The sequence below is a fragment of the Pinus tabuliformis genome, chromosome 9 (genome assembly GCF_031772625.1).
Source record: "Pinus tabuliformis cultivar Carrire ecotype Pingquan chromosome 9, CPIR1, whole genome shotgun sequence".
Lineage (NCBI taxonomy): Eukaryota > Viridiplantae > Streptophyta > Pinopsida > Pinales > Pinaceae > Pinus > Pinus tabuliformis.
In genome coordinates this window covers 1956242365-1956262081 of record NC_142307.1, presented here as the reverse complement: position 1 = coordinate 1956262081, position 19717 = coordinate 1956242365, and the positions used below count along the sequence as shown (strand labels likewise).

Below are 19717 nucleotides of genomic sequence, written 5' to 3'. Positions count from 1 at the left end.
AGGAGGAAAAAACCTATAATCTGAAGAGCTAAATGACGCTGGATTCGATTCTGATAATGTCTGATATCAAAAACTCAAAAAAAAAATACGACAGTCATGTATATTGCTTTACAAGTCTGGAAGGGCAAAATCAGATAGCTGATAATGGGAATCATCAGATACAATTTCGAGATGCCAATATTCTGAAGTAGAGAAGAGTCCCTTTTTTGAAAGACCATCTGCTATACTGTTTTCTTCCCTTTTGATATGCTGAATAGAGCAATTCGCCAAGCAGGTCCGGTAGAACTGTATCCTATCTCTCCAACCAGACAGATGATGAGCCTGAATGTAGTTTTTCTGATTAACTGAATCAACCCATAGCTTTGAATCACCATAAAAAACCACCTGCTGAATGTCTAGGAATATGCAAAATTTCAGGAGGCCTGAGAGAGCCATGGCTTCCGCCATATTATTGGATCCCTGACCCCCATGCCAAAAAGCAGAGAAGTGAGAGTTTGCAGAAATTTTTATGTGGAAGCCGCATCCACATTGACCCTGTTGAGCTGCCCCATCGAAAAAGGCTGATGGCTGATGAAGACGAACAATAGAAAGCCTGTCTGAGGATGAGATTAAATCTTCGTTGGTTCCTGAGGGAACGATTCAACATAAGCAGAGATTAAATCAAAAACCTTAGCTGGGGAAAATTTGGAATGGTTAAAGATGCAAGAGTTACGCCATTTCCAAATAAACCATAAAGATAAGATGCCTATTCTACGCCATAATATCTTTTTCTTGCTGCAATCAATGAGCCACTCCTGAATTGATAACAGCCTATCAAGATTGAAACCATAGGCTTATTCTAAATCTTGCCATATATGAAGTGAATGCTTGCATTTCAGAAAAATGTGGAGGTTCGATTCCGCCTCTTCCCTGCATAAAGAACAAACATTAGGACCAAACCAACCTCTCTTCAATAAGTTTTCCCAGGTCAAATTCCGATTATGGAAAACGAGCCAGGCGAAAAGGACCATCTTCATAGGACAACCATCCTTCCAGAAAATGAGAGGGAATGACGGGGACCAGGAGGAATGTTGCCCAATCATCAGCTGATATAAACCTTTGACTGATATATTTTCCGAATCACCAGAAATGTCCCAAGCTAAAAAAAGTGATTCTCTTGTGCAGGTGATACCCCCATTCTGAAGACGACGGACTATGCTGTACCACATCTGTTCATAGTTTTTTGGAATGTTCAGGACTGAAGAATCTTTCCAACGCGGCACAGGACCATCCCAGGCAGCGATCAACTTATCCCAGAAAAAAATACCGCCTCTATGGAGATGATTAATGAGAGAGCTAGGGATGTCAATAACCTCTGATCCGCACCTAAAGCGATCTTTGCCAATAATGATTTTGTTGCCCTTATGAAATTGCCATATCAGCTGCTCCAGAATGATAGCCTCAACTTTTCGAAAACTACGCCAAATGGGGGAACCATATTGAACACCTAATTTGCCTCTTCGATACCATACATCCAAATCCTTATTGGCAAGATATTTGGATTTAATCAGCCGGCTCCATAGACCATCCCCTTGAATAGCTCTAAAATAGAGATTTTATTTATGATTACAAAAAAATTATTATTATTTTAAAAATTTAACAAAGCCTAAAAATCAATATTAAATCAATTTATATTTATAAATTAATTTATTAATAAAATTTAAATAAATTATGAATTTATCAAAATTTGATATATAATTAAATTTTAATTTTTTTTTTTTAATTTAACAAAAATCAAAAACCAATTTTAAATCAATTTTTATTTCTAAATTAATTTATATATTAATAAAATTTGATTGAAATTATAGATAAAGAGACTTTTATTTTTATTTTATAATGAAATATGAGAAATTCACTATAAAATTATTACATACTTCTCTCTATATCTCCTAAAAATTAATTAAATTATATTTAATTTTTTAATTTCATAATAAAATAATTCATTACTTTGAATAGTATCTTTGGCCTGTTTTAAAATTATACTTGAAATATTTAAAATATATTAATTATGATATACTTTCACAATAACACTGATAGTTACAAAATTAATTTAAAAATGTTCTATTATTTCAATTTAATTTATTTATAATTTATAGACTAACATTTGATTTACAAAACAATTTCATCTATTTCTATAAGAATAATTTTATGCATAAGGATCAATATACAAGTTGATCTGTTTTTCATTCCATTTAACACAGCAATATAGAAGTAATTTTGCTACTCAAGATAGTAATATAACTAGAAAAATATGCTAAAAAAATTTTATAGACAATTTTTACATAGTAATAATATTCTTTTTATCTTAGTTACAATAACTTCTACTTCTAAATATAAACAATTGTTTACATAGTAATCATATCCTTTTTATCCCAGTGACAATAACTTCTGCTATCAAATACATTTTGCATAAAAAACAAGACTACATAGTAATCATATCCTTTTTATCCCAGTTACAATAACTTCTGCTATCAATTACATTTTGCATAAAAGACAAGACAATATTATTTTTATCCTGTTACAATAAATTCTGATTCTGCTATCGTTTATACTTTACATAAAAAGCATTACTACGCCGCATATTACACTCGTTTCTTTAATTGTCCGTGCTGTACAGCTATCTAATCAAACTAAAGCCATAAAACTTTAAGACCTAAGAGAAAATTTGTTCTCAGGTGATTCTAAAGGTCAAATATGTCATCCATGGGAATTTGAAGATGCATACAATCATCACCAACTGCATCTTGAAAGATATCCTCCTCGAAATTCAGCCATGACACCAAGTCAACACTTTGGTTACCCAGACCCCCATTTCCCTCAAATACCTCCATGCCAGGGAGTTGCAAGTGAGACAAATCAATGGCTATCTCAGATTCACATTGTACATCCTGAGATATACCACTCTTCGCTTCAATGCTTGTATTGCTAGACTTCTCATTAAACTTTGATGAACATTGGTTTTCTGCTTCAGTAGGCTTCCTGGGTACACCGTTCACTTCCTTGGACAGCTGAGTAGTTCTCTGCCTTGGTTTTCTTTTCGTTTTTCTCTCTCTCCTGACATTCCGTAAACAGCATTGACCACTCTTAACATTGTTCATTCGGCCTATGGTCTCCTTATCAATGCGCTTGCCCTTTCTCCCTCCAACAAGAGAACTTCCAAGAACAGATGAATCTCTTAGGTCACTGGCTCCAACTGCATCCTCAAGGAGCACTTCCTTCTTTCTTGTTCGTAAAGAGATTGAATCATCTTTTCCACCAGTTAGCTCTAATGAAGATGTAGCTACATGGCATGAGTCAGATTGTTCCTTGTCTTCCATGTCCTTCTGCACCTGCTGAGTTACAAGATCACCAGAATTCTCGGAAGCCAAAGTAGAAACAACTGCACATAAAACAAAAGTATTCAAGGAAAGTTTAGAGAGCATGAAAAAAAAATAGGATGACACACGTCTCATATTCTGCTATTGTGAACAGGGTCATACGTCTCTGAGGCTATCCAAAAGAATTAGAATGAAACTGGTGAAGATACAAATCCATTAAATGAATATGACATATATATCCAAACAAATAGATTATCACAACCTTTCTCAGGCAGCTTAGAGTGTCAAAATTGGGAAAATAATAGTTTTCCCTTCAGCAAAGCAAAATAAAACAGAATAAAAACCACTTCAGAGTTATTACCATAGCTAATCTCAAATTTCAAAACATATCTTTGCTTCTGCATCTTTTCATTTCCCCTATGTTAATATGATGTATTAGTCCTTGAAATTAAATCACTGGCTGTCAACAAGGAGCATTGCCGTTGACTCGAATGGCCAAGGGTACATTCCCGACATCATTTGACTGTCTCAATGACACCAATCAATCACTAAAGACTGTCAATGGAAGACTGGGTGCCCCCAGCCAAAAAGGTGACCCATTACCCAAAAATAGAACACGTGACCCCATTATAAATGCTAGCCAAAAACATATTAAAAAAATACATTATTCTATTGCAATAATGGGCTTAACGGGATGTCAGATGATGTTTTGGGGCCCACTACAGTTTATGGTAAGCATCTATTGCAATTGGGGGAATCCCAGGAGTTGTTGATTTTAAATGGTCTCCCCTATTCCCCAGACTCCCACTTTTTCACATGCCGGCCATATGGCAGGGGTGCTAGTGTAGTTGATATATGTCCTCGCTAGCCAGAACTTTCTCCCTTTTATTTGCCATCTCTTAGTCTCCCCTATCCCCCTTCCCGATCATGCACTTCTTTCATTCTCTCTGGTATGACTCTCCCCTCCCATCCCAACTTTCCGCACAGGGCCCACCCCAAACCATCTTTCGATTTGACTAAGGTGACCCTGACATCTTCTCTTCTACCCTACACAGGATGCTCCCATCGGAGACCCAGTTCTCCTTGGTTGATTATGCTTCCACTAAATACACTTGCCTTTCATCTGCCATTTGGGAAGCAGCGCTCAATTCCTTCCCCCACTCCACTCGTTCCACTTCCATCTCCCCAAAAGTTGTATCTTGCCCCATGAACAAATGGTACAATGACGAATGCAAGACTCTACATCGAGAACTTCGATATGCCTTCACCCACTCTCAACCCTTCCACTCCGACCTCAAATACTCTTATCGTCGTCTCCTTCGTCGCAAGAAACGACTCTTTGTCTCTAATAGAAGACAGGAACTTTTTGCTCTCCTTGCCCACTCCCCAAAACAATTATGGCACGTCATCCTTCCCACACGCTCCCCTTTTCCCTCTAACTTTGACCCTACATCCATGTTCTCTCACACTTCCAACCTTTATGATATTCCTGGGCAAGCCCAAATTCATGTTACCTCCCCACCCTCTCCCTGTTACCTATTCTCAGACAGAGATATTAGAGAGGCCATTTGGGTGATGAACAACAACAAAGTAGCCAATGAGCAAGGGTACCAAGCAGAGTTCTTTAAGCACGGTTTTCATGCTTTGGTTAGCTACTTGGCTGATCTCTTCAACCATGTAGCCTGTGAAGGCTTTCCACTGGCATGGTCACACCACATCATCCATCTAATCCACAAATCAGGGTCCAGCTCAAATCACAATAACTACAAAACGATCAGGGTGGGCCACATGTTCTTGAAGTTGTATGCTATTGTTCTACATAGGAAGCTCCCCAGTGATCTTGACCAGAGACAACTCAAAGCTAGGGGATAGGCAGGTTTTCGACCAGCTCATCAGACCATTGACCACATCTTCACCCTTCACATCGTGATTGAGAAGGCACAACCCTGCTCTTCGAAAGTCTATTGTTGTTTCGTAGGTTTTCGGAAAGCTTTTGACTTTGTTCCAAGGGAAGCCTTACTCCAAAGACTCGAAGATATTGGCATCTCTGCAACACTATTGATAGCTATTATGCGTCTATATGAGTGTGTCCTTCGCCGTCTTCGCACAGCTCATGGGATCTCTGATTTCATCCGAAGCACTGTTGGGGTTAAACAAGGTTGTCCACTATCCCCTACCCTGTTTGGGATCTATATTGATGAGTTGGAGGCATTTCTACACAAGCATATCCAGGACACTGATGGCTTCCTTCTTCACCAGGTTTTGATATCTATTCTTCTCTTTGCTGACAACGTGGTCCTACTCTCCTCATCCTGGAAGGATTACAGAGCCAGTTAGATGCCTTAGCTCTATTTTGTGATCTTCGACACTTGATGGTCAACTTGGGTAAAACCAAGGTTATGATCTTCAATGGGGCGAAGAAAACTTCAGACCTTCACTTCCTATTCAAAGGGGAGTAGGCTGAGATCACTAGCACGTATACTTACTTGGGGGTGCAATTCTCAGGTCCTGGCTTCAGTGTGTGACCAACGATTCAATGTCATATCAACAAAGGATATGGATCCTTAGCCCTTCTCGAGAGACAGTGCTTTCGACATCACTTCCAGGACATCCCGTCCAAGATGAGCCTCATGGACACCTTCATCTGTCCCATTGTTCTATATGGCTTAGAGATTTGGGGACCGTCTTTACTTGAGTCAGATTGGGCTTCAGCTGAGAGAGTCCAGATTCTTCTTCTCTATCACATCATTAGATGCAAATAGACAATACCTCAGCACATCATCCTGCAGAGTTTGGAGCTCTTCGCTTTCGTCTTGAGACTGTCTTAAGATTGGTTTCATTCTTGCATCGCGTCCGGGGCTTTGCAGACTTGATAAAGAGTAGGGACCAATATCCTTACTTGGCATATTCCTCTTTTGAGACTATTGCCCATTCTACTTCCTCGGGTTGGGCCAGATGTTGGTACAGGGGTTTCAGATCTCTTAGAGTCAATGGGCATTCAGTTAGATCGTCTCCCTCCTTTTTGACATTCCTTAGATGCCCCTGGAGCTTAACAAGATCATCAAGGAGGACATCTACATGCAATTTGTCCAAGTCACCTGGGTCAATCCTCCCGGAGGGTTGCGCCCAAAGATGGCCTTCTACGCTAAACATTTCATGGAGTTGAGAGACGGGCTCATTGTTTGACCCTGATATATGTTTCACCACTAGATGCATGCTCTTCGCATTCCTCTAGGCCAGTTTAGAGTAGGTTCTCATAGACTTCGAGTAGAGACGGACAACCAGATTGATAGACCAAACAGAATATGTCAGGCATGTCATTTACAAGAAGCGAAGATCGAGGTTCACTTCATTTTTGGATGCCCATTTATTACGAGATCAGAGGAAGGTTCCATTGCTTGTTTAGAGATTCTCAGACCCTCACCGACATTTTCAAGTATCCCGATCAGAGACGTTTGGCCCTATATATGTAGGAGGCTCTCAAGTTCCGAGCGCATATTCCTCAGTCTCCCATCAGAGCAGACCCCACACAGAGGATAATGACATTTTTTAGGGTACTACCTTCAAACATGGGCACCAAGAGACCAATTGATACCAGTACATATCCAAACTCTAGATCAGTGAGGACTCGTGGAACCTCACCCTGCCACATGACATCTTAGCAGCAAATCCGTCTCAGATCTGTTCCTAGGAGACAGACTAGGTCCTCCAAGCCTCAGCAGCGCGCGAACTCCCCCAGGGAATGATTTAGTGGACAATCCGCACTTTCCACCAGCGCTTCATCAGGCCAACAAACTTTGTTGAGTTTATTCAGTGTTCTTCATTTAGCCTCGGATGTTAGGAGAGATGGGTTTGATCCTCAAACTCATTAGCTCTTGGATCTTCTCTGCCAGGGCATTTCATGAATTGTATCTTTTATGTTCATGCATTGTATCATTTATACTCCATGCATTGTATCTTTTATAATCATGCATTGTATCTTTTATAGGAGTTTGTTTGGTTCTCCTGCATTGTATGGACATAATTGTACTCAACAGTTCCCTTGACCTAGTTTGTTGTCAATAGTTGGACATAAATATAATTATCTTATCTTATCTTAATCTTATTCTAAATACTTACTCAAACACCAAACTATGAACCAACTTGAAAGTTTTTTCTCTTTATATCAATTGTCCAATGTTGTTCAGAAGCTACAGATTTTATGTAGCTTTATATTTTTTCCAAATTTTGAAAGAAATTTGAGCTAGAGTTCCATGTGAGTATCCCATTTCTCCTGGTTAGTGCACATGTTTGAGATTTTCTTCCTCTTTATATAAATTACCCCGTGATGTTAACAATACACGGATTTTGAACATCTTTACGTTTATTTTTTATTGTTGAAAGAGATTCAGATATCCATGTGGGCAGCCCAAGGTTGTTGGGAGCAAGATCAAAGCACAGAATAGAAACAGGAAGCGGGATCCCAAAGCACTAATTTTCAGAAAAAGCAGAGTGAAGCATCCTAGGAAACCCCGGTGCTTGACTCACAGAGAAGAGGAAGTCTCATCCAATTTGCGAATGGAGCAGATGATATTCATGCCCAGACTATGTAAGGAGGAACGTGGAGTTGTCACATCAAATTGACCATTATTACAAGCCATGTGTTCATCTTCCTCCTCGTCCCACTAAATGGATTATGGGTTTAAACGTCAGGAAATTCCACTCGACTTTTGTTGGATTCAAACAACCCTTGTTTGGTAACAAGGTTGTAAAACGACAAATAGAAAGATCGTAGGCGATGCTCAGCACTTCTTTTCTATCAAAGTCGTCTATGGACACTTGGGGGATGGAATCTATGAATCGAATCGAATAGATGGTGGCAGGTGCCATGTATATAACCATCTACAAATATGACCCGTGCTCAATAGTATATTTCTTTTGTGCTTTCCATCGATATTATGGTACTCTGAGCTCACAATAATGTCTAACGGTTATAGCCTGGAATAAATGAAGCGATTGTTGCAAATCGGACTTCTTTGCTCATTATAAATCCTTCCAATATGACTTGTTCACTAAATAGAACCAGCCATCATTTACGAGTGATAACACCATTGGCAAGATAAGTTGCTACTAAGGTTTTCGAGCATTGCTTGTGCACTGCAATACAGCACCAACTAAACTCTAGTACCTCACAACTTGAGTACAATCCTGCACCTCCATTTAGCAATCATTTGCTAGATACTACCATCGTGGATTTCAAATGGTCCAAGTGTTGTGATTTCAGGACATTGTTTTGCTCCCAGATCTTCTATTTCAACAATGGTTGGATCGGTATTGGGTTGTATTCTGGTATCGGCTTCGGTGTTTATCTTTTTCTTTTCTTTTGGAAAATTTTTACGAGCTTTGTATTGCAGGTTCTCTAACAAGCAATACCCACAAAAGCTTTAAACAAAATACTATCTTAATTAGGATTCTAATAAACATCCTCACAAGCGTGAACACCTCATCTCCAAGACAAACCTGTTCATGGCTCACACGCCAGACACCTTGAACAAATTCAAATATCCATCATAGTCCATCAAGGAGGGATACACAAGGTAAACAATATTTGCTTGGAGTGGAATATGCCCAAAAACCACTATTAAAGGCATTTTTGTAATCTACGCAAAGCTACAAGCCTGCAAGATAAGATAATTATATTTATGTACAACTATTGACCACAAAGTAGGTCAAAGGGACTCTTGAGTACAATGTTGTCCATACGATGCAAGAGAACCATACGGTCTCTTATAAATGATACAATACATGAATATAAAAGATACAATGTATGAAGTATAAAGATAAAATGCATGAACATAAAAGATACAATTCATGAAATGCCTTGGCAGAGAAGATCTAGGAGCTAATGTGTCTGAGGATCAAACCCATCTCTCCTAACATCTGAGGTTGAATGAAGAACACTGAAGAAATGCAACAAAGTCTGTTGGCTGGATGAAGAGCCGGTGGAAAGTGCATATTGTCCATTAAATCATTGCCTGGGGGAGTTCGTGTGTTGTTGATGTCTCGAGGACCTAGTCCGTCACCCAGGGACGGATCTGCTGATGAGATCTCGCGTGGCGGGGTGAGGTCCCACGGATGCTTACTGATCTAGAGTCTGGAGAGTACTAGTATCAATCAGTCTCTTGGTGCCCCTGTTTGAAGGTAGTACCGTGAAAAATGACATGATCCTTTATGTGGGGTCTGGTCTAATGGGAATCTGAAGAATATGCGCTCGGAACCTAAGAGCCTCCTTCATATATAGGGCCAAACATATTTGGTCGGGATAACTGAAAAAGTCAACGAGGATCTAAGAATTTAGGAACAAGCAATGGAACCTTCCTTTGATCTCGTAATAGACAGGGCATTCAAAAATGAAGTGCACCTCGGTCTCCACTTCTTGTAAATGACATACTTGGAAGATTTTGTTTAGACCATCTCTACCTAAAGTCTATGAGAACCTACTCTAAACTGACCTAGAAGAATGCGAAGAGCATGCATCCAGTGGCAAAACGTACACTGGGGTCAAACAATGTGTTGATTTGGGGTAGCATCACATCTGCACTGGCCACGAAATTTGGTGGAGAGGTTAGGGCACATGAGATCTGCAATACCCAGAAAGGGTTTGGACAGATTCTAAACAAATCAGGAGATATTAAAATAATTAATATTTTTAATGGAGTCCCTAAGTCTAAACTCAGGGAAAATAAAATATTAATGTGTATTAATATGAATCTGTGTTACAATGCTCCAAAAGACATGGATCAAGCCAGATCTAATCTTAGCCGTTGATTAGGGACTTAATCTTGGTCGTTGAGATGTCAACAAGAAAAGTATAAGAGGAGGCTTGAGGGTCACTTGGAGAATACACCAGATGATCAGTCATTCTATTCTCTAGAGCGGGGTTTGCTAAGAGAGATAGAATCAGTGATTCGGAGAGCAGCTGAGGGGCATTGAGTACAGAGAAACAGAGAAGGTAGAGATTGTGTCGAGAGAGCAGCACAGCAGCCAAGGAGGGTGACACAGAGCCAACAAGGGCTCACACAGGGCCACACAGAGGCAGCCAAGTGCTGCGCAGAGCACCAGAGGGGCCAGCGCAGCTGACACGCAGAGGCTCCCCAAGCTTACCCAGGGCTTCCTGGGGCTGACGCAGGGCTAGCGTGAGACATAGAGGGGCTGACGCAATCCAGATTGGGCAAATGCTGGGGTTGCAGGAGCAGTTTTGTGCTGAAGTACTGCCTAAAGGATTTTCTGGGGTTTCAGCTAGGAGATTTCTCTCAAACTGTGAGGTATAACTGCTAAGGAAATTCTTTGTTGGGTAGGCCAGTGTCGACACCCAAATTGTACTCTGATATTGCTTAATAAGAAAACCCTCAGATAGTTGCACCGGTTTTCCCGCATTGGGTTTTTTCGGGGACATTGGTCCAAAAATAATGGTGTCATGTGGTGTGTTTGTTTCTTTTAGTTGTTGATCTCTAATATGTTGAGCATGCACTAGCGTTTATTTTCAGTATTTACTTTGTAAATAACTTGTTAAAGAATAATAACAAGTAGGAAGGAATAAATTAGAAAAAGTACATGAAGGGTTTCTAAACTAAGTAAAGTTAGAAACTTCAGCGCAATGTGCCTGTGTCTCAACTCCATGAAGTGCTCGGCGTAGAAGGCCATCTTTGGGCACAACCCTCCTGGAGGATTGACCCAGGTAACCTGGACGAACTTCCTGTAGATGTCCTCCCTAATGATCTTGATCAGCTCCTGTCTAGTAGGTAAAAGGTGACCAGGAGCATCTAAGGAATATCGGAAAGGAGGGAAACGCTCCAATTGACTGCCCACTTACTCTAAGAGATCTAAGACTCCTGTAAACCAAAATCTGGCCCAACTCGAGGGAGTGGAACATGCAATAGTCTCAGAAGAGAAATATGCCAAGTAAGGATATCAATCCCTACTCTTTATCGAGTCTACAAAGCCTCGGGCATGATTCAAGAATGAAACCAATCTGAAGACTGTCTCAAGCTGAAAGGGCTGAGCTACAAACTCTGCAAGAATGATGTGCTGAGACACTGTTTGTTTGCATCTAATGGTGCGACGGACAAGAAGAATCTAGGCACTCTTAGCTGAAGCCCAATCTGACTCAAGTAAAGACAGTCCCCAAATCTCTAAGCCATATAGAACAATGGGACGGATCAAGGTGTCCATGAGGCTCATATTGGACAAGATGTCCTAAAAGTGATGTCGAAAGCACTGTCTCTTGAGAAGGGCTAAGGATCCATATCCTTTGTTGAGCCGAGGCTGAAGCGATGGTTGCAAACTGAAGCAGGGACCTAATAATTGCACCCCCAAGTAAATATACATGTTGCTGATCTCAAACTCCTCCCCTTTGAATAGGAAGTGAAGGTCTGAAGTTGTCTTCACCCCATTGAATTGTTTGAATTGTGGATTCTTACATAAATATAAACGATATTGATACCATGGCAAATCATTCTTCCACGCAAACTTATCTAATGCACTTGGGTCCTCCTGTAGTTGTTGAATGATCTTGCATACCTTCCGGTGATGCATCCATTTTATCCTTGCCCCTTCCATCCAATCAAATTACCACCGAATCCACTAGTCCTCTACATACCCAATAGGTAGAATTGGGACTTTATGAGGGCTTTAAAACCCTCCCACTTAGCTACAACAAGATACCACTGTAGCCTCATGGTTTCCATGTGGCTTTCCCACCAGGTCAAGGCATGGCTTCTAATTTCAAACAAGCAAATAAAATTTTCTATTCCACATCTATGTGTTGAACACTAAAGTAAACCTCTAATTGTTGCAACCAGTGATTTAATTTCAAAGCATCGATCTCACCTTGATATGACTTGTTGTCCACCTTTGCTTCCATCTTGAAGTGGGACTTGTTGAAATCAGTAGTTAAGGGATGAATTTCCTTGCACAAAAATCTCATTTCTAACAATTATAGAGTGATTTTCCAAAAATAGAAAGTCATGTCTATCATTTCAAACATGACTTTCCAAAAATAGTAAATCACTTTGCTTCAATTGGTAATCAAGTATAAATGATAGAAAATCACTTAACTTATCCTTAATCAATATAAATTGTTCAATTTCTACTTAATCATCAATATTATCATTAATATTATTATTATTATAATTGTGAATCGCAATACTATAATATTATTATCAAAATAGAAATACATGTCACCTTTCCTACTTGGAACTCAATCATGCTTCTCATACCTCTCTCTCTCTCCTTGATGGCACTCGTACCCCCCTCTCTCTTTCACTTAATGGATTTGTTGCACCCCTCTTACACTCTCTTACGTGCACTAAAGACTCGTCAAAGCACTCCTCTTACACACATTAAAGTCTTGTCATAAAAGATTCCTATTACGCACTCTTCAATACATAAGTTACACTCTTTCCTTCAAGGCATGCATACTCCTCTTTATGGCATGAGTTACAAAGGTAGGAGTACCTCTTTTATGGCATAATTTACAAAGGCAGGCATACCCAGTGTTGCAGGAAACGTCCCCCCCCCAAAAGATCAAAAGCCCGATCCGCGATCCGTGGGGGATTCGCCCTCCGAAACTCGGGTTGAAAAATGTGGTTCTTGCCATTTCAGAACCTTTCGGCCCGATCCGCATTTCGGTTTTTTCCGAAACACATTTCGTTTTTTCCGATCTGCGTTTCGGTTTTTTGAATCCATGTTTTTGTTTTTTGGAAACGCGTTTCGCGTTTCAAACAGAGATAATTGAGCAACTATATGCTTAGCACTGGTCAATTTGGGAGCATGCATGCAATTAGTGATTCCAGGATGATGATGATAGAGTTGAGATGCCACGCTCATCTGATCCCTTGGTTCCTAGGTTCCATGGTTCAACACCAACAGCAAGGGGTTCGTCTTCATCAGTTTCAGTGCCACAACTTCCACAAGCACCATCTTCTTCATTGCCACCACATGGAGGCCTGCCGCCACGTTCTCTTCGTGGTGGAAGGAGGAGAGATTAGTAGATATATTCACAATTTACTACTTTTGTCATAGATTAATCATTAGACTTGTAGGCTTGTGAATTTGAAACTTTTTGTCTTGGCAGTGACCAAGTGACCTATTTTGTAAACATTATTATTTGAATTTTGGACATGACAAATGTTTACAGTTGCTCACTTGCTAGATAAATCATAATATGCTTTATGTTTTATGTTTTATAATATGCTTAAATGTTTTATGTTTTATAATATGCTTAAAAATTTGATGTATGTTTGTAATTGCTAGAATATAGATGATTGATGCTCGAATAATTAATCATTGATGTACATACTAGTAACGACAATGGAATCATGGATGCCATATCTATCTTGATTTACGTAAAAATATGCATGTTTTCATGTCTTCTACAACTAATTTGGTATTTAGGATGTTTATTTTGAATATAAATGCAAAAAAAATATAAAATATATATATAGCAGACGCTTCGCTTCCTAGATTTTTGGAAAATGATGCTTCCGCATCCTCGCTTCCAAAAAACGTCCCCGCTTCGTGCAACATTGGGCATACCTCCTTAATTGCATGAGTTACAAAGGCATGTGTTCCTCCCTAAATGGCATATATAACACCCCCTCAAGGCATGCGAGTTACTTCTCTCCATGGCTCGAACTCCGTGCTCTCCTATATATATATGCCTTGCATATTCACTCTTACTCACATGTGCATTGTGAAAGGAGGCTTTGAAATTGTGAAAGAGAGTTCGAGAGTCTAGTAAAAGATTGAGAGAGAGAGAGACTTGGGGAGTAAGAGCAGAACTTGGTGAGCCAAAGTGATTCAGTGTTTGCATCCACTACAACTATCAGAGATATTCTTCATATTTGGATGAACTTCATCATTCTCTCATTGTATTTTGTCTCTTTGTTGAACAATTGATTTCTAATAAAAGAAGTATTTGGTTGGGTTTTCCCCTAATTGATTTTGCCTTGGTCATTGGACCCTAATTTCTGTGTCGCTTTGCATTCTTGGTTGTCTTCTATTTTCCATATGGTTTATATGGTGTATGTTCTATCTACAATTGCTTAACTGAATTTGCAGCTGGAAGAAGTTTTATTTTAAGTAATTGTTTCAGCATAGAACATCCAGTTTTCAACAGGACTGTGAATGGTTAATGGCGCTCAAACTTGGTAGTTCTTTTTCAAATTTAATGGAATCCTTCTTTGGTTCTTCCTAATCCCCCTATTTTCCCTCTAACCTAACCTCTACATTGGAATTTCCATCTTCTTCGAACAACCCAAGCTTATTGGTTGAGGTCGCCATGAGGAGGCTCACATTATGATTTATATATACAACTTACACTTCCAACCACGCAAAACAATCCTCTATACTTCCAAACATTAAATTGATTTGTCAATCATGATTGGGGTTTTATGACTTTCTGCTTAAATCGATGTGATCCCCTACAACTTCCCACAAAATACCCAAAGAACATGCTCTAATACTAATATGATTTGGAAATTGTTGTAGATATTCCATTGGATAGTTTGTCGCAACTAATCTCGTAAAAATAAACTAACATCTGAAATATATACTATGAGGGTTAATTTTACAAAGAATTTTAGAATTATTAATTACTGTTTTTCTAGTTATGCATGCAATAGATAATATGCAAAAAATAGAGAACAATGAAATATTAGCACACACTAATCACAATGAACACTGAGATATGATCTATGAAACCCTTTCGGGAGAAAACATAGTTGGAAGGTGAGGTTGCTCTTCTCTCTTTTGTCTGAATGGAAATTATGCAAATAAAAAGGGGAAGGCACTCTCCATGGAGTTACCTACAGCCTATGGCAAGTGGAGTGATACAAAATACAAACTCCCTATGTTCTTTTCTCTCTCTCTATCTACACATGACTACTCTACTGTGGAACAAAATGCACTCGAATAGAACAAAACCTCTTTCCTCCTAGTGGCCTGATTATAACATAGTCTGATAGCCAACTAGGGGTTAAATTTGACCCACTCATCCCTCAACATTAGTTCCAACTTGACCCTTCTAAAATATTCTTCATAGGGCCCACATGGCTAGCCCCTTTCCCATGAGAAATAAGGCCTGATGTGGTGTCCTCTCAATTATGGTTGTCAATCACGATAGATCAACTTTCGAGAAGCATAACTTTTGCATCCGAACTATGATTGACATAATTCTTACACCATTGGAAATGTCTTCAAGTGTAGAATAGTGTACAAGGTGTGGCACATAAGAGACAAAGTCTTATCCCCAGGAAACATCATTTAAGGCCTCACACTGGCCCTAGAAGATTTCTGACACCAATTCTCCAAACAAGGTCCCATGACTAAAACTACTCTTGTAAGTTGATTTCTCTTAACTGTACACCCTAAAAGCATCAACGTAGATGACAAACAATATAATTATCCAATCTAGATCATGAATGTAGTAAATATTTCCTTCCATTATGCAATATTTAATAACTCCATTAGCCCAATAAATCATTAGGCAGCAGTCACCTTTCACTATTATTTCATTCCCTTTTCTCCTTACCATTTCTTGCTTTTCCATATTTCTTTCCCCATTTCCATTTCCATATACTATACCACAACCCTTTGTTTTGTTAAAGCTTACTCTTCAAACTTTACTTAAAGCCTCTACTCATAGCCTTAACAATCCTACCTAAGGGAAGCTCCCCTTGTGTGTTGAAAAATGTAACTAGTGTCAATCTTCAAAATGTGATAAAATGTAATTTTTATCATTGATTATATTCATTATTACTATTTCATTTTTCGTCAAAGAATGTTCTTCATGCTTATAGAGTCAATTGAATCAAAAAGAATTTATAAAATGTCAAAAGAAATGTATTTGATTCAATTCCCATTTTGACTTTCTGTAAAAGAAAAAAATATTTTTGTTTTGAGTCAAAAAGTCAACACAAGACCAAGTCGACCCTCCTTGGACAATTCGGCCTACGAGGCAGCTATTCGAACCTCCTAGACATGTATAAATACAAGTCAACTCGACATCATTCACTTACTCATCATCACGTTGATTTATGTGCCAAAAGACGAGAAGAAAAGAATCAAAGTCAAAGTAGAGAGAGAAAGTCAAAGGAGAGAGAAATTCGGGTGTTTCTAGCTTGTTTGTACTCACACATGTGAATTTTCAAGGAAACTCCGAAAATTACAAGTATGAAATTCATCCTTCACTGCAGGTCCGAAATTTCTGCGATTTGACCAAATTTCAGAAGGTTTGACCAATGTTGACTTTTGTTGACTTTGACTTGGTTGGAGGAATTGGAAGAGGGTTGACTTGGATCTTTGTGGCAATATTTGTCTTAGTCCTAGGTCTTGGATATCTCATTTCGATCTCATTCTATAAGAGGAGTTTTTGGGTTTTTCCCCTTGTGGGGTTTTGCCCTGGCTTAGAGCCTAATTTCTAGTGTTCTTTGTTTCTTTGTAATCTTTATGCTTTGAATTTTTGTAGAATTGCTTGATGAGAAGAACATAAATTAAAAGAAGCCAACTAATACTCACAAGTAATTATCAAGTAAGATGAATCAAGCTTTAATCTATCTAGCACTTGGTCTCTCAACATGGTATCAAAGCGAAGGTGAAGGAAGGAAGCTTGAAGATTAGAGTTTATTGGCACTCTTATTTGAAGAAATCTTTGTAGTAGATATCTTCACTCTCTCATTTCAATGGAAAAGTACATGAAGGAAGGTCTCAAGGCTCTTAGGAGTCACTTTGAATCCATCAAAGGATACATCACCAAATTCATCTCAAAACTATCTAAGGAATTTGTAACGAATAAATTATATAAATAATATAAATATAATGTAAATGATAAATAATCATAATTAATTATTAGTTTAGTAATTAGGTTGAAGAGGCATGTCTAAATGAGACATGACTCTTCATGAAGAGACACTTGCTTGATATATAAGCAAGCCTTTCGTTCTCATTTGTAAATCATTCATTATCATTATTATTCTCATTCTTATTAATATTTAATATAATATTTATATCCTTAATGGATATCTTGATATTCCAAGTCTTTTGGATTAATTAATTTGTAGAAGGAACTTTGTTCGCTTCATTTGGTATTAGAGCAGTTCGATCCTCTAGGTTGCTTAACCGGTGCACAGAGCTCGTTGTCTGATCCAGGTCCTTGGCTATCGAAATTCATCAACCGTGTTGCCGTACAAGTGAAGCATTTTGCTCAGAATTTGGGAGTTCTTCTTTTCTCCGTTTTTCTAGGCCTTTGGCCATTAAAAAAAAATTAACCAAAAAAAAATATATATATATATACATATATATAAGTAAATAAAAGAAATAGAAAAAGAAGAGAAAAAAAAAAGGTAAAAGAAAAAACAAAACGGATACAAAATCTCATACCAAGTATATTTAAAACTTTTTACGTGGAGAAGCCCGTGGTTTTAAAAACAACCCATGGTAATAGCCCATGGTATTTTAGAAGTTAAAGAAAAAACAGGAATACAAAAGCTCTTACATGAAAGGTAAATATTACTTTTTACAGGAGGTTTTAAAAACAACCCATGGTAATAGCCCATGGTATTTTAACATCGTGACCGTGTCATATGAAAAGACGTGACCTTTATATTTATTAAGTGGGGTGACATTAAAAATTTATCAAGGAAATAATTAAGTATATAAAAAAAGGGACCAATTTATTATTAAAAAAAAAAGGGAAGTGAAACTATTATTATTATAAGATAATAAAGTTATTTTGAAAAGGGGTCTTAGTATAAAGAAATACATACATATATAGAAGGCAACCATATAAAGGAGTATTTTTTTAATAAAAGGGTATTCAAGTTTTTAACAATCCACATTAAAGAAGAATATTTGAAAAAAGATATATAAAAAACAATGTTACTTGGGAGCGGGAGCGGAAGCGGGGAGCGGGAGCGGAAGCGGGAGCGGGAGCGACCATTTTCAGAAGCTCCCGGTTTGGGAGCGAATCCCGGAGCGATTTTTAAAAAATATATATATTTTTTATATTTTTTAATTTTTGATACATATATGTCAACAAAAACATGTAGAATGATGAATTAGATATAAAAAACATAAAAAAGCATAGATTGAACCATATAACAACAATCATCTAGAAGTTATAATCTTCATCAACCACATCCGCAAGTTAGTAACATACAACATATTGAGTCTCATGATTCATCAATCTTAAAGTTTCAAGCTTTCAAAATTCAATATATTACATTTATCATCAATGATCATTGATCACCAAAGTTGTACTTGTAAGCTAAGTGTAACCATTACAACAAATAATATCTAACATGAAATGAAATGTTATAAAATGAAACGAAATGAAACAACTTTCAACTTTCATGAAGCATCATATTCATAATTCATTACTAATGAGTTATAATTGCCAACTTCAAACTTAAATTGTCATATATTGTTTAAAAAAATATCATAATAAATATGAAGGAGTCAATAGTTATAAAAGCTACTAGAAACTAGAGAAGAGAAGTAAATCTATTATCTATTTCTTATGCTTGGGCCTCTTGCCACCACGAGAAATGTCTAATTTTTTAGTCTTGTTGCAAAATCAGGATCTTTGTCATTAATATCACCCTCCAAGCATTAATATCCAGAGGTATCTTTGTCATTACCTTTGTATCTGTATAGGGATCTTTGTCATTAATATCACCGTCTAAGCATTAACATAAGATAGAAAAAGCATAGCATGTCAAGTCAAGATTTTGTTTGAGTGATGCGTACATTTTTAGAAGGGTCATGATAGAGGAGTTCGACAACCAATGTCACTAACATCAAGGTACATAGAGGGATTGGTACTCTTGATTAAATATGAGTTCCATACCCTAATACATGACAAAATTCAATGGAAACATTGCAATCCCCCAATCCTGAAATCCTGAAAAACTGATAAGTCTGCTGGATTTTGAATGAAATCTAAAATTCTACTTTCTCCATATGAAATCCAATGAGGACGAAACCACTCTCAAACATCCTGAGTCATTTCATGGTAATGTTAAAAATTTAAGTAAAAGGATGAAAATGAAAATTAAAGAAAATGTTACTTTTACTTTAAGAATTTAACATTACCATGAATAGCATATCAATACTAGGGCCTAGACTTGATCATTAAGTTGCCCCACTCAAAAACTATTTGTTTCTTTCAAAAAAAATTGCATTTCGAACATTACTACAAAAAAAAAAAATGCAAAAAAGGCAAAACGCTCCCGAAAAGGCAGGGAGCGAAAAAATTTTTAGGGAGCGCGCTCCCGAAATCCGATTTTGGGAGCGCGCTCCCGACCCGCTCCCGCCCGAGCGCG

The 19717-nt window shown here is 38.0% G+C and overlaps 1 protein-coding gene across 3 annotated transcripts in view; it reads right to left on the bottom strand.

Moving 5' to 3' along the window:
• Nucleotides 1-2402: 2402 nt before the first annotated feature.
• The window catches only part of LOC149156811 (uncharacterized), a 186564-nt gene continuing 169249 nt past the window's right edge, over nt 2403-19717 (bottom strand). For 2 of the 3 annotated variants that reach the window (XM_089438615.1, XM_089438617.1), the window contains one exon: nt 2404-3418. In XM_089438615.1, the coding sequence (XP_089294741.1) occupies nt 2721-3418 (698 nt within the window). In that variant the 3' untranslated portion in view covers nt 2404-2720. Of the gene's footprint in view, nt 3419-19717 lie in introns of all 3 variants that reach the window. The other variant, XM_089438616.1, reaches the window with a different exon arrangement.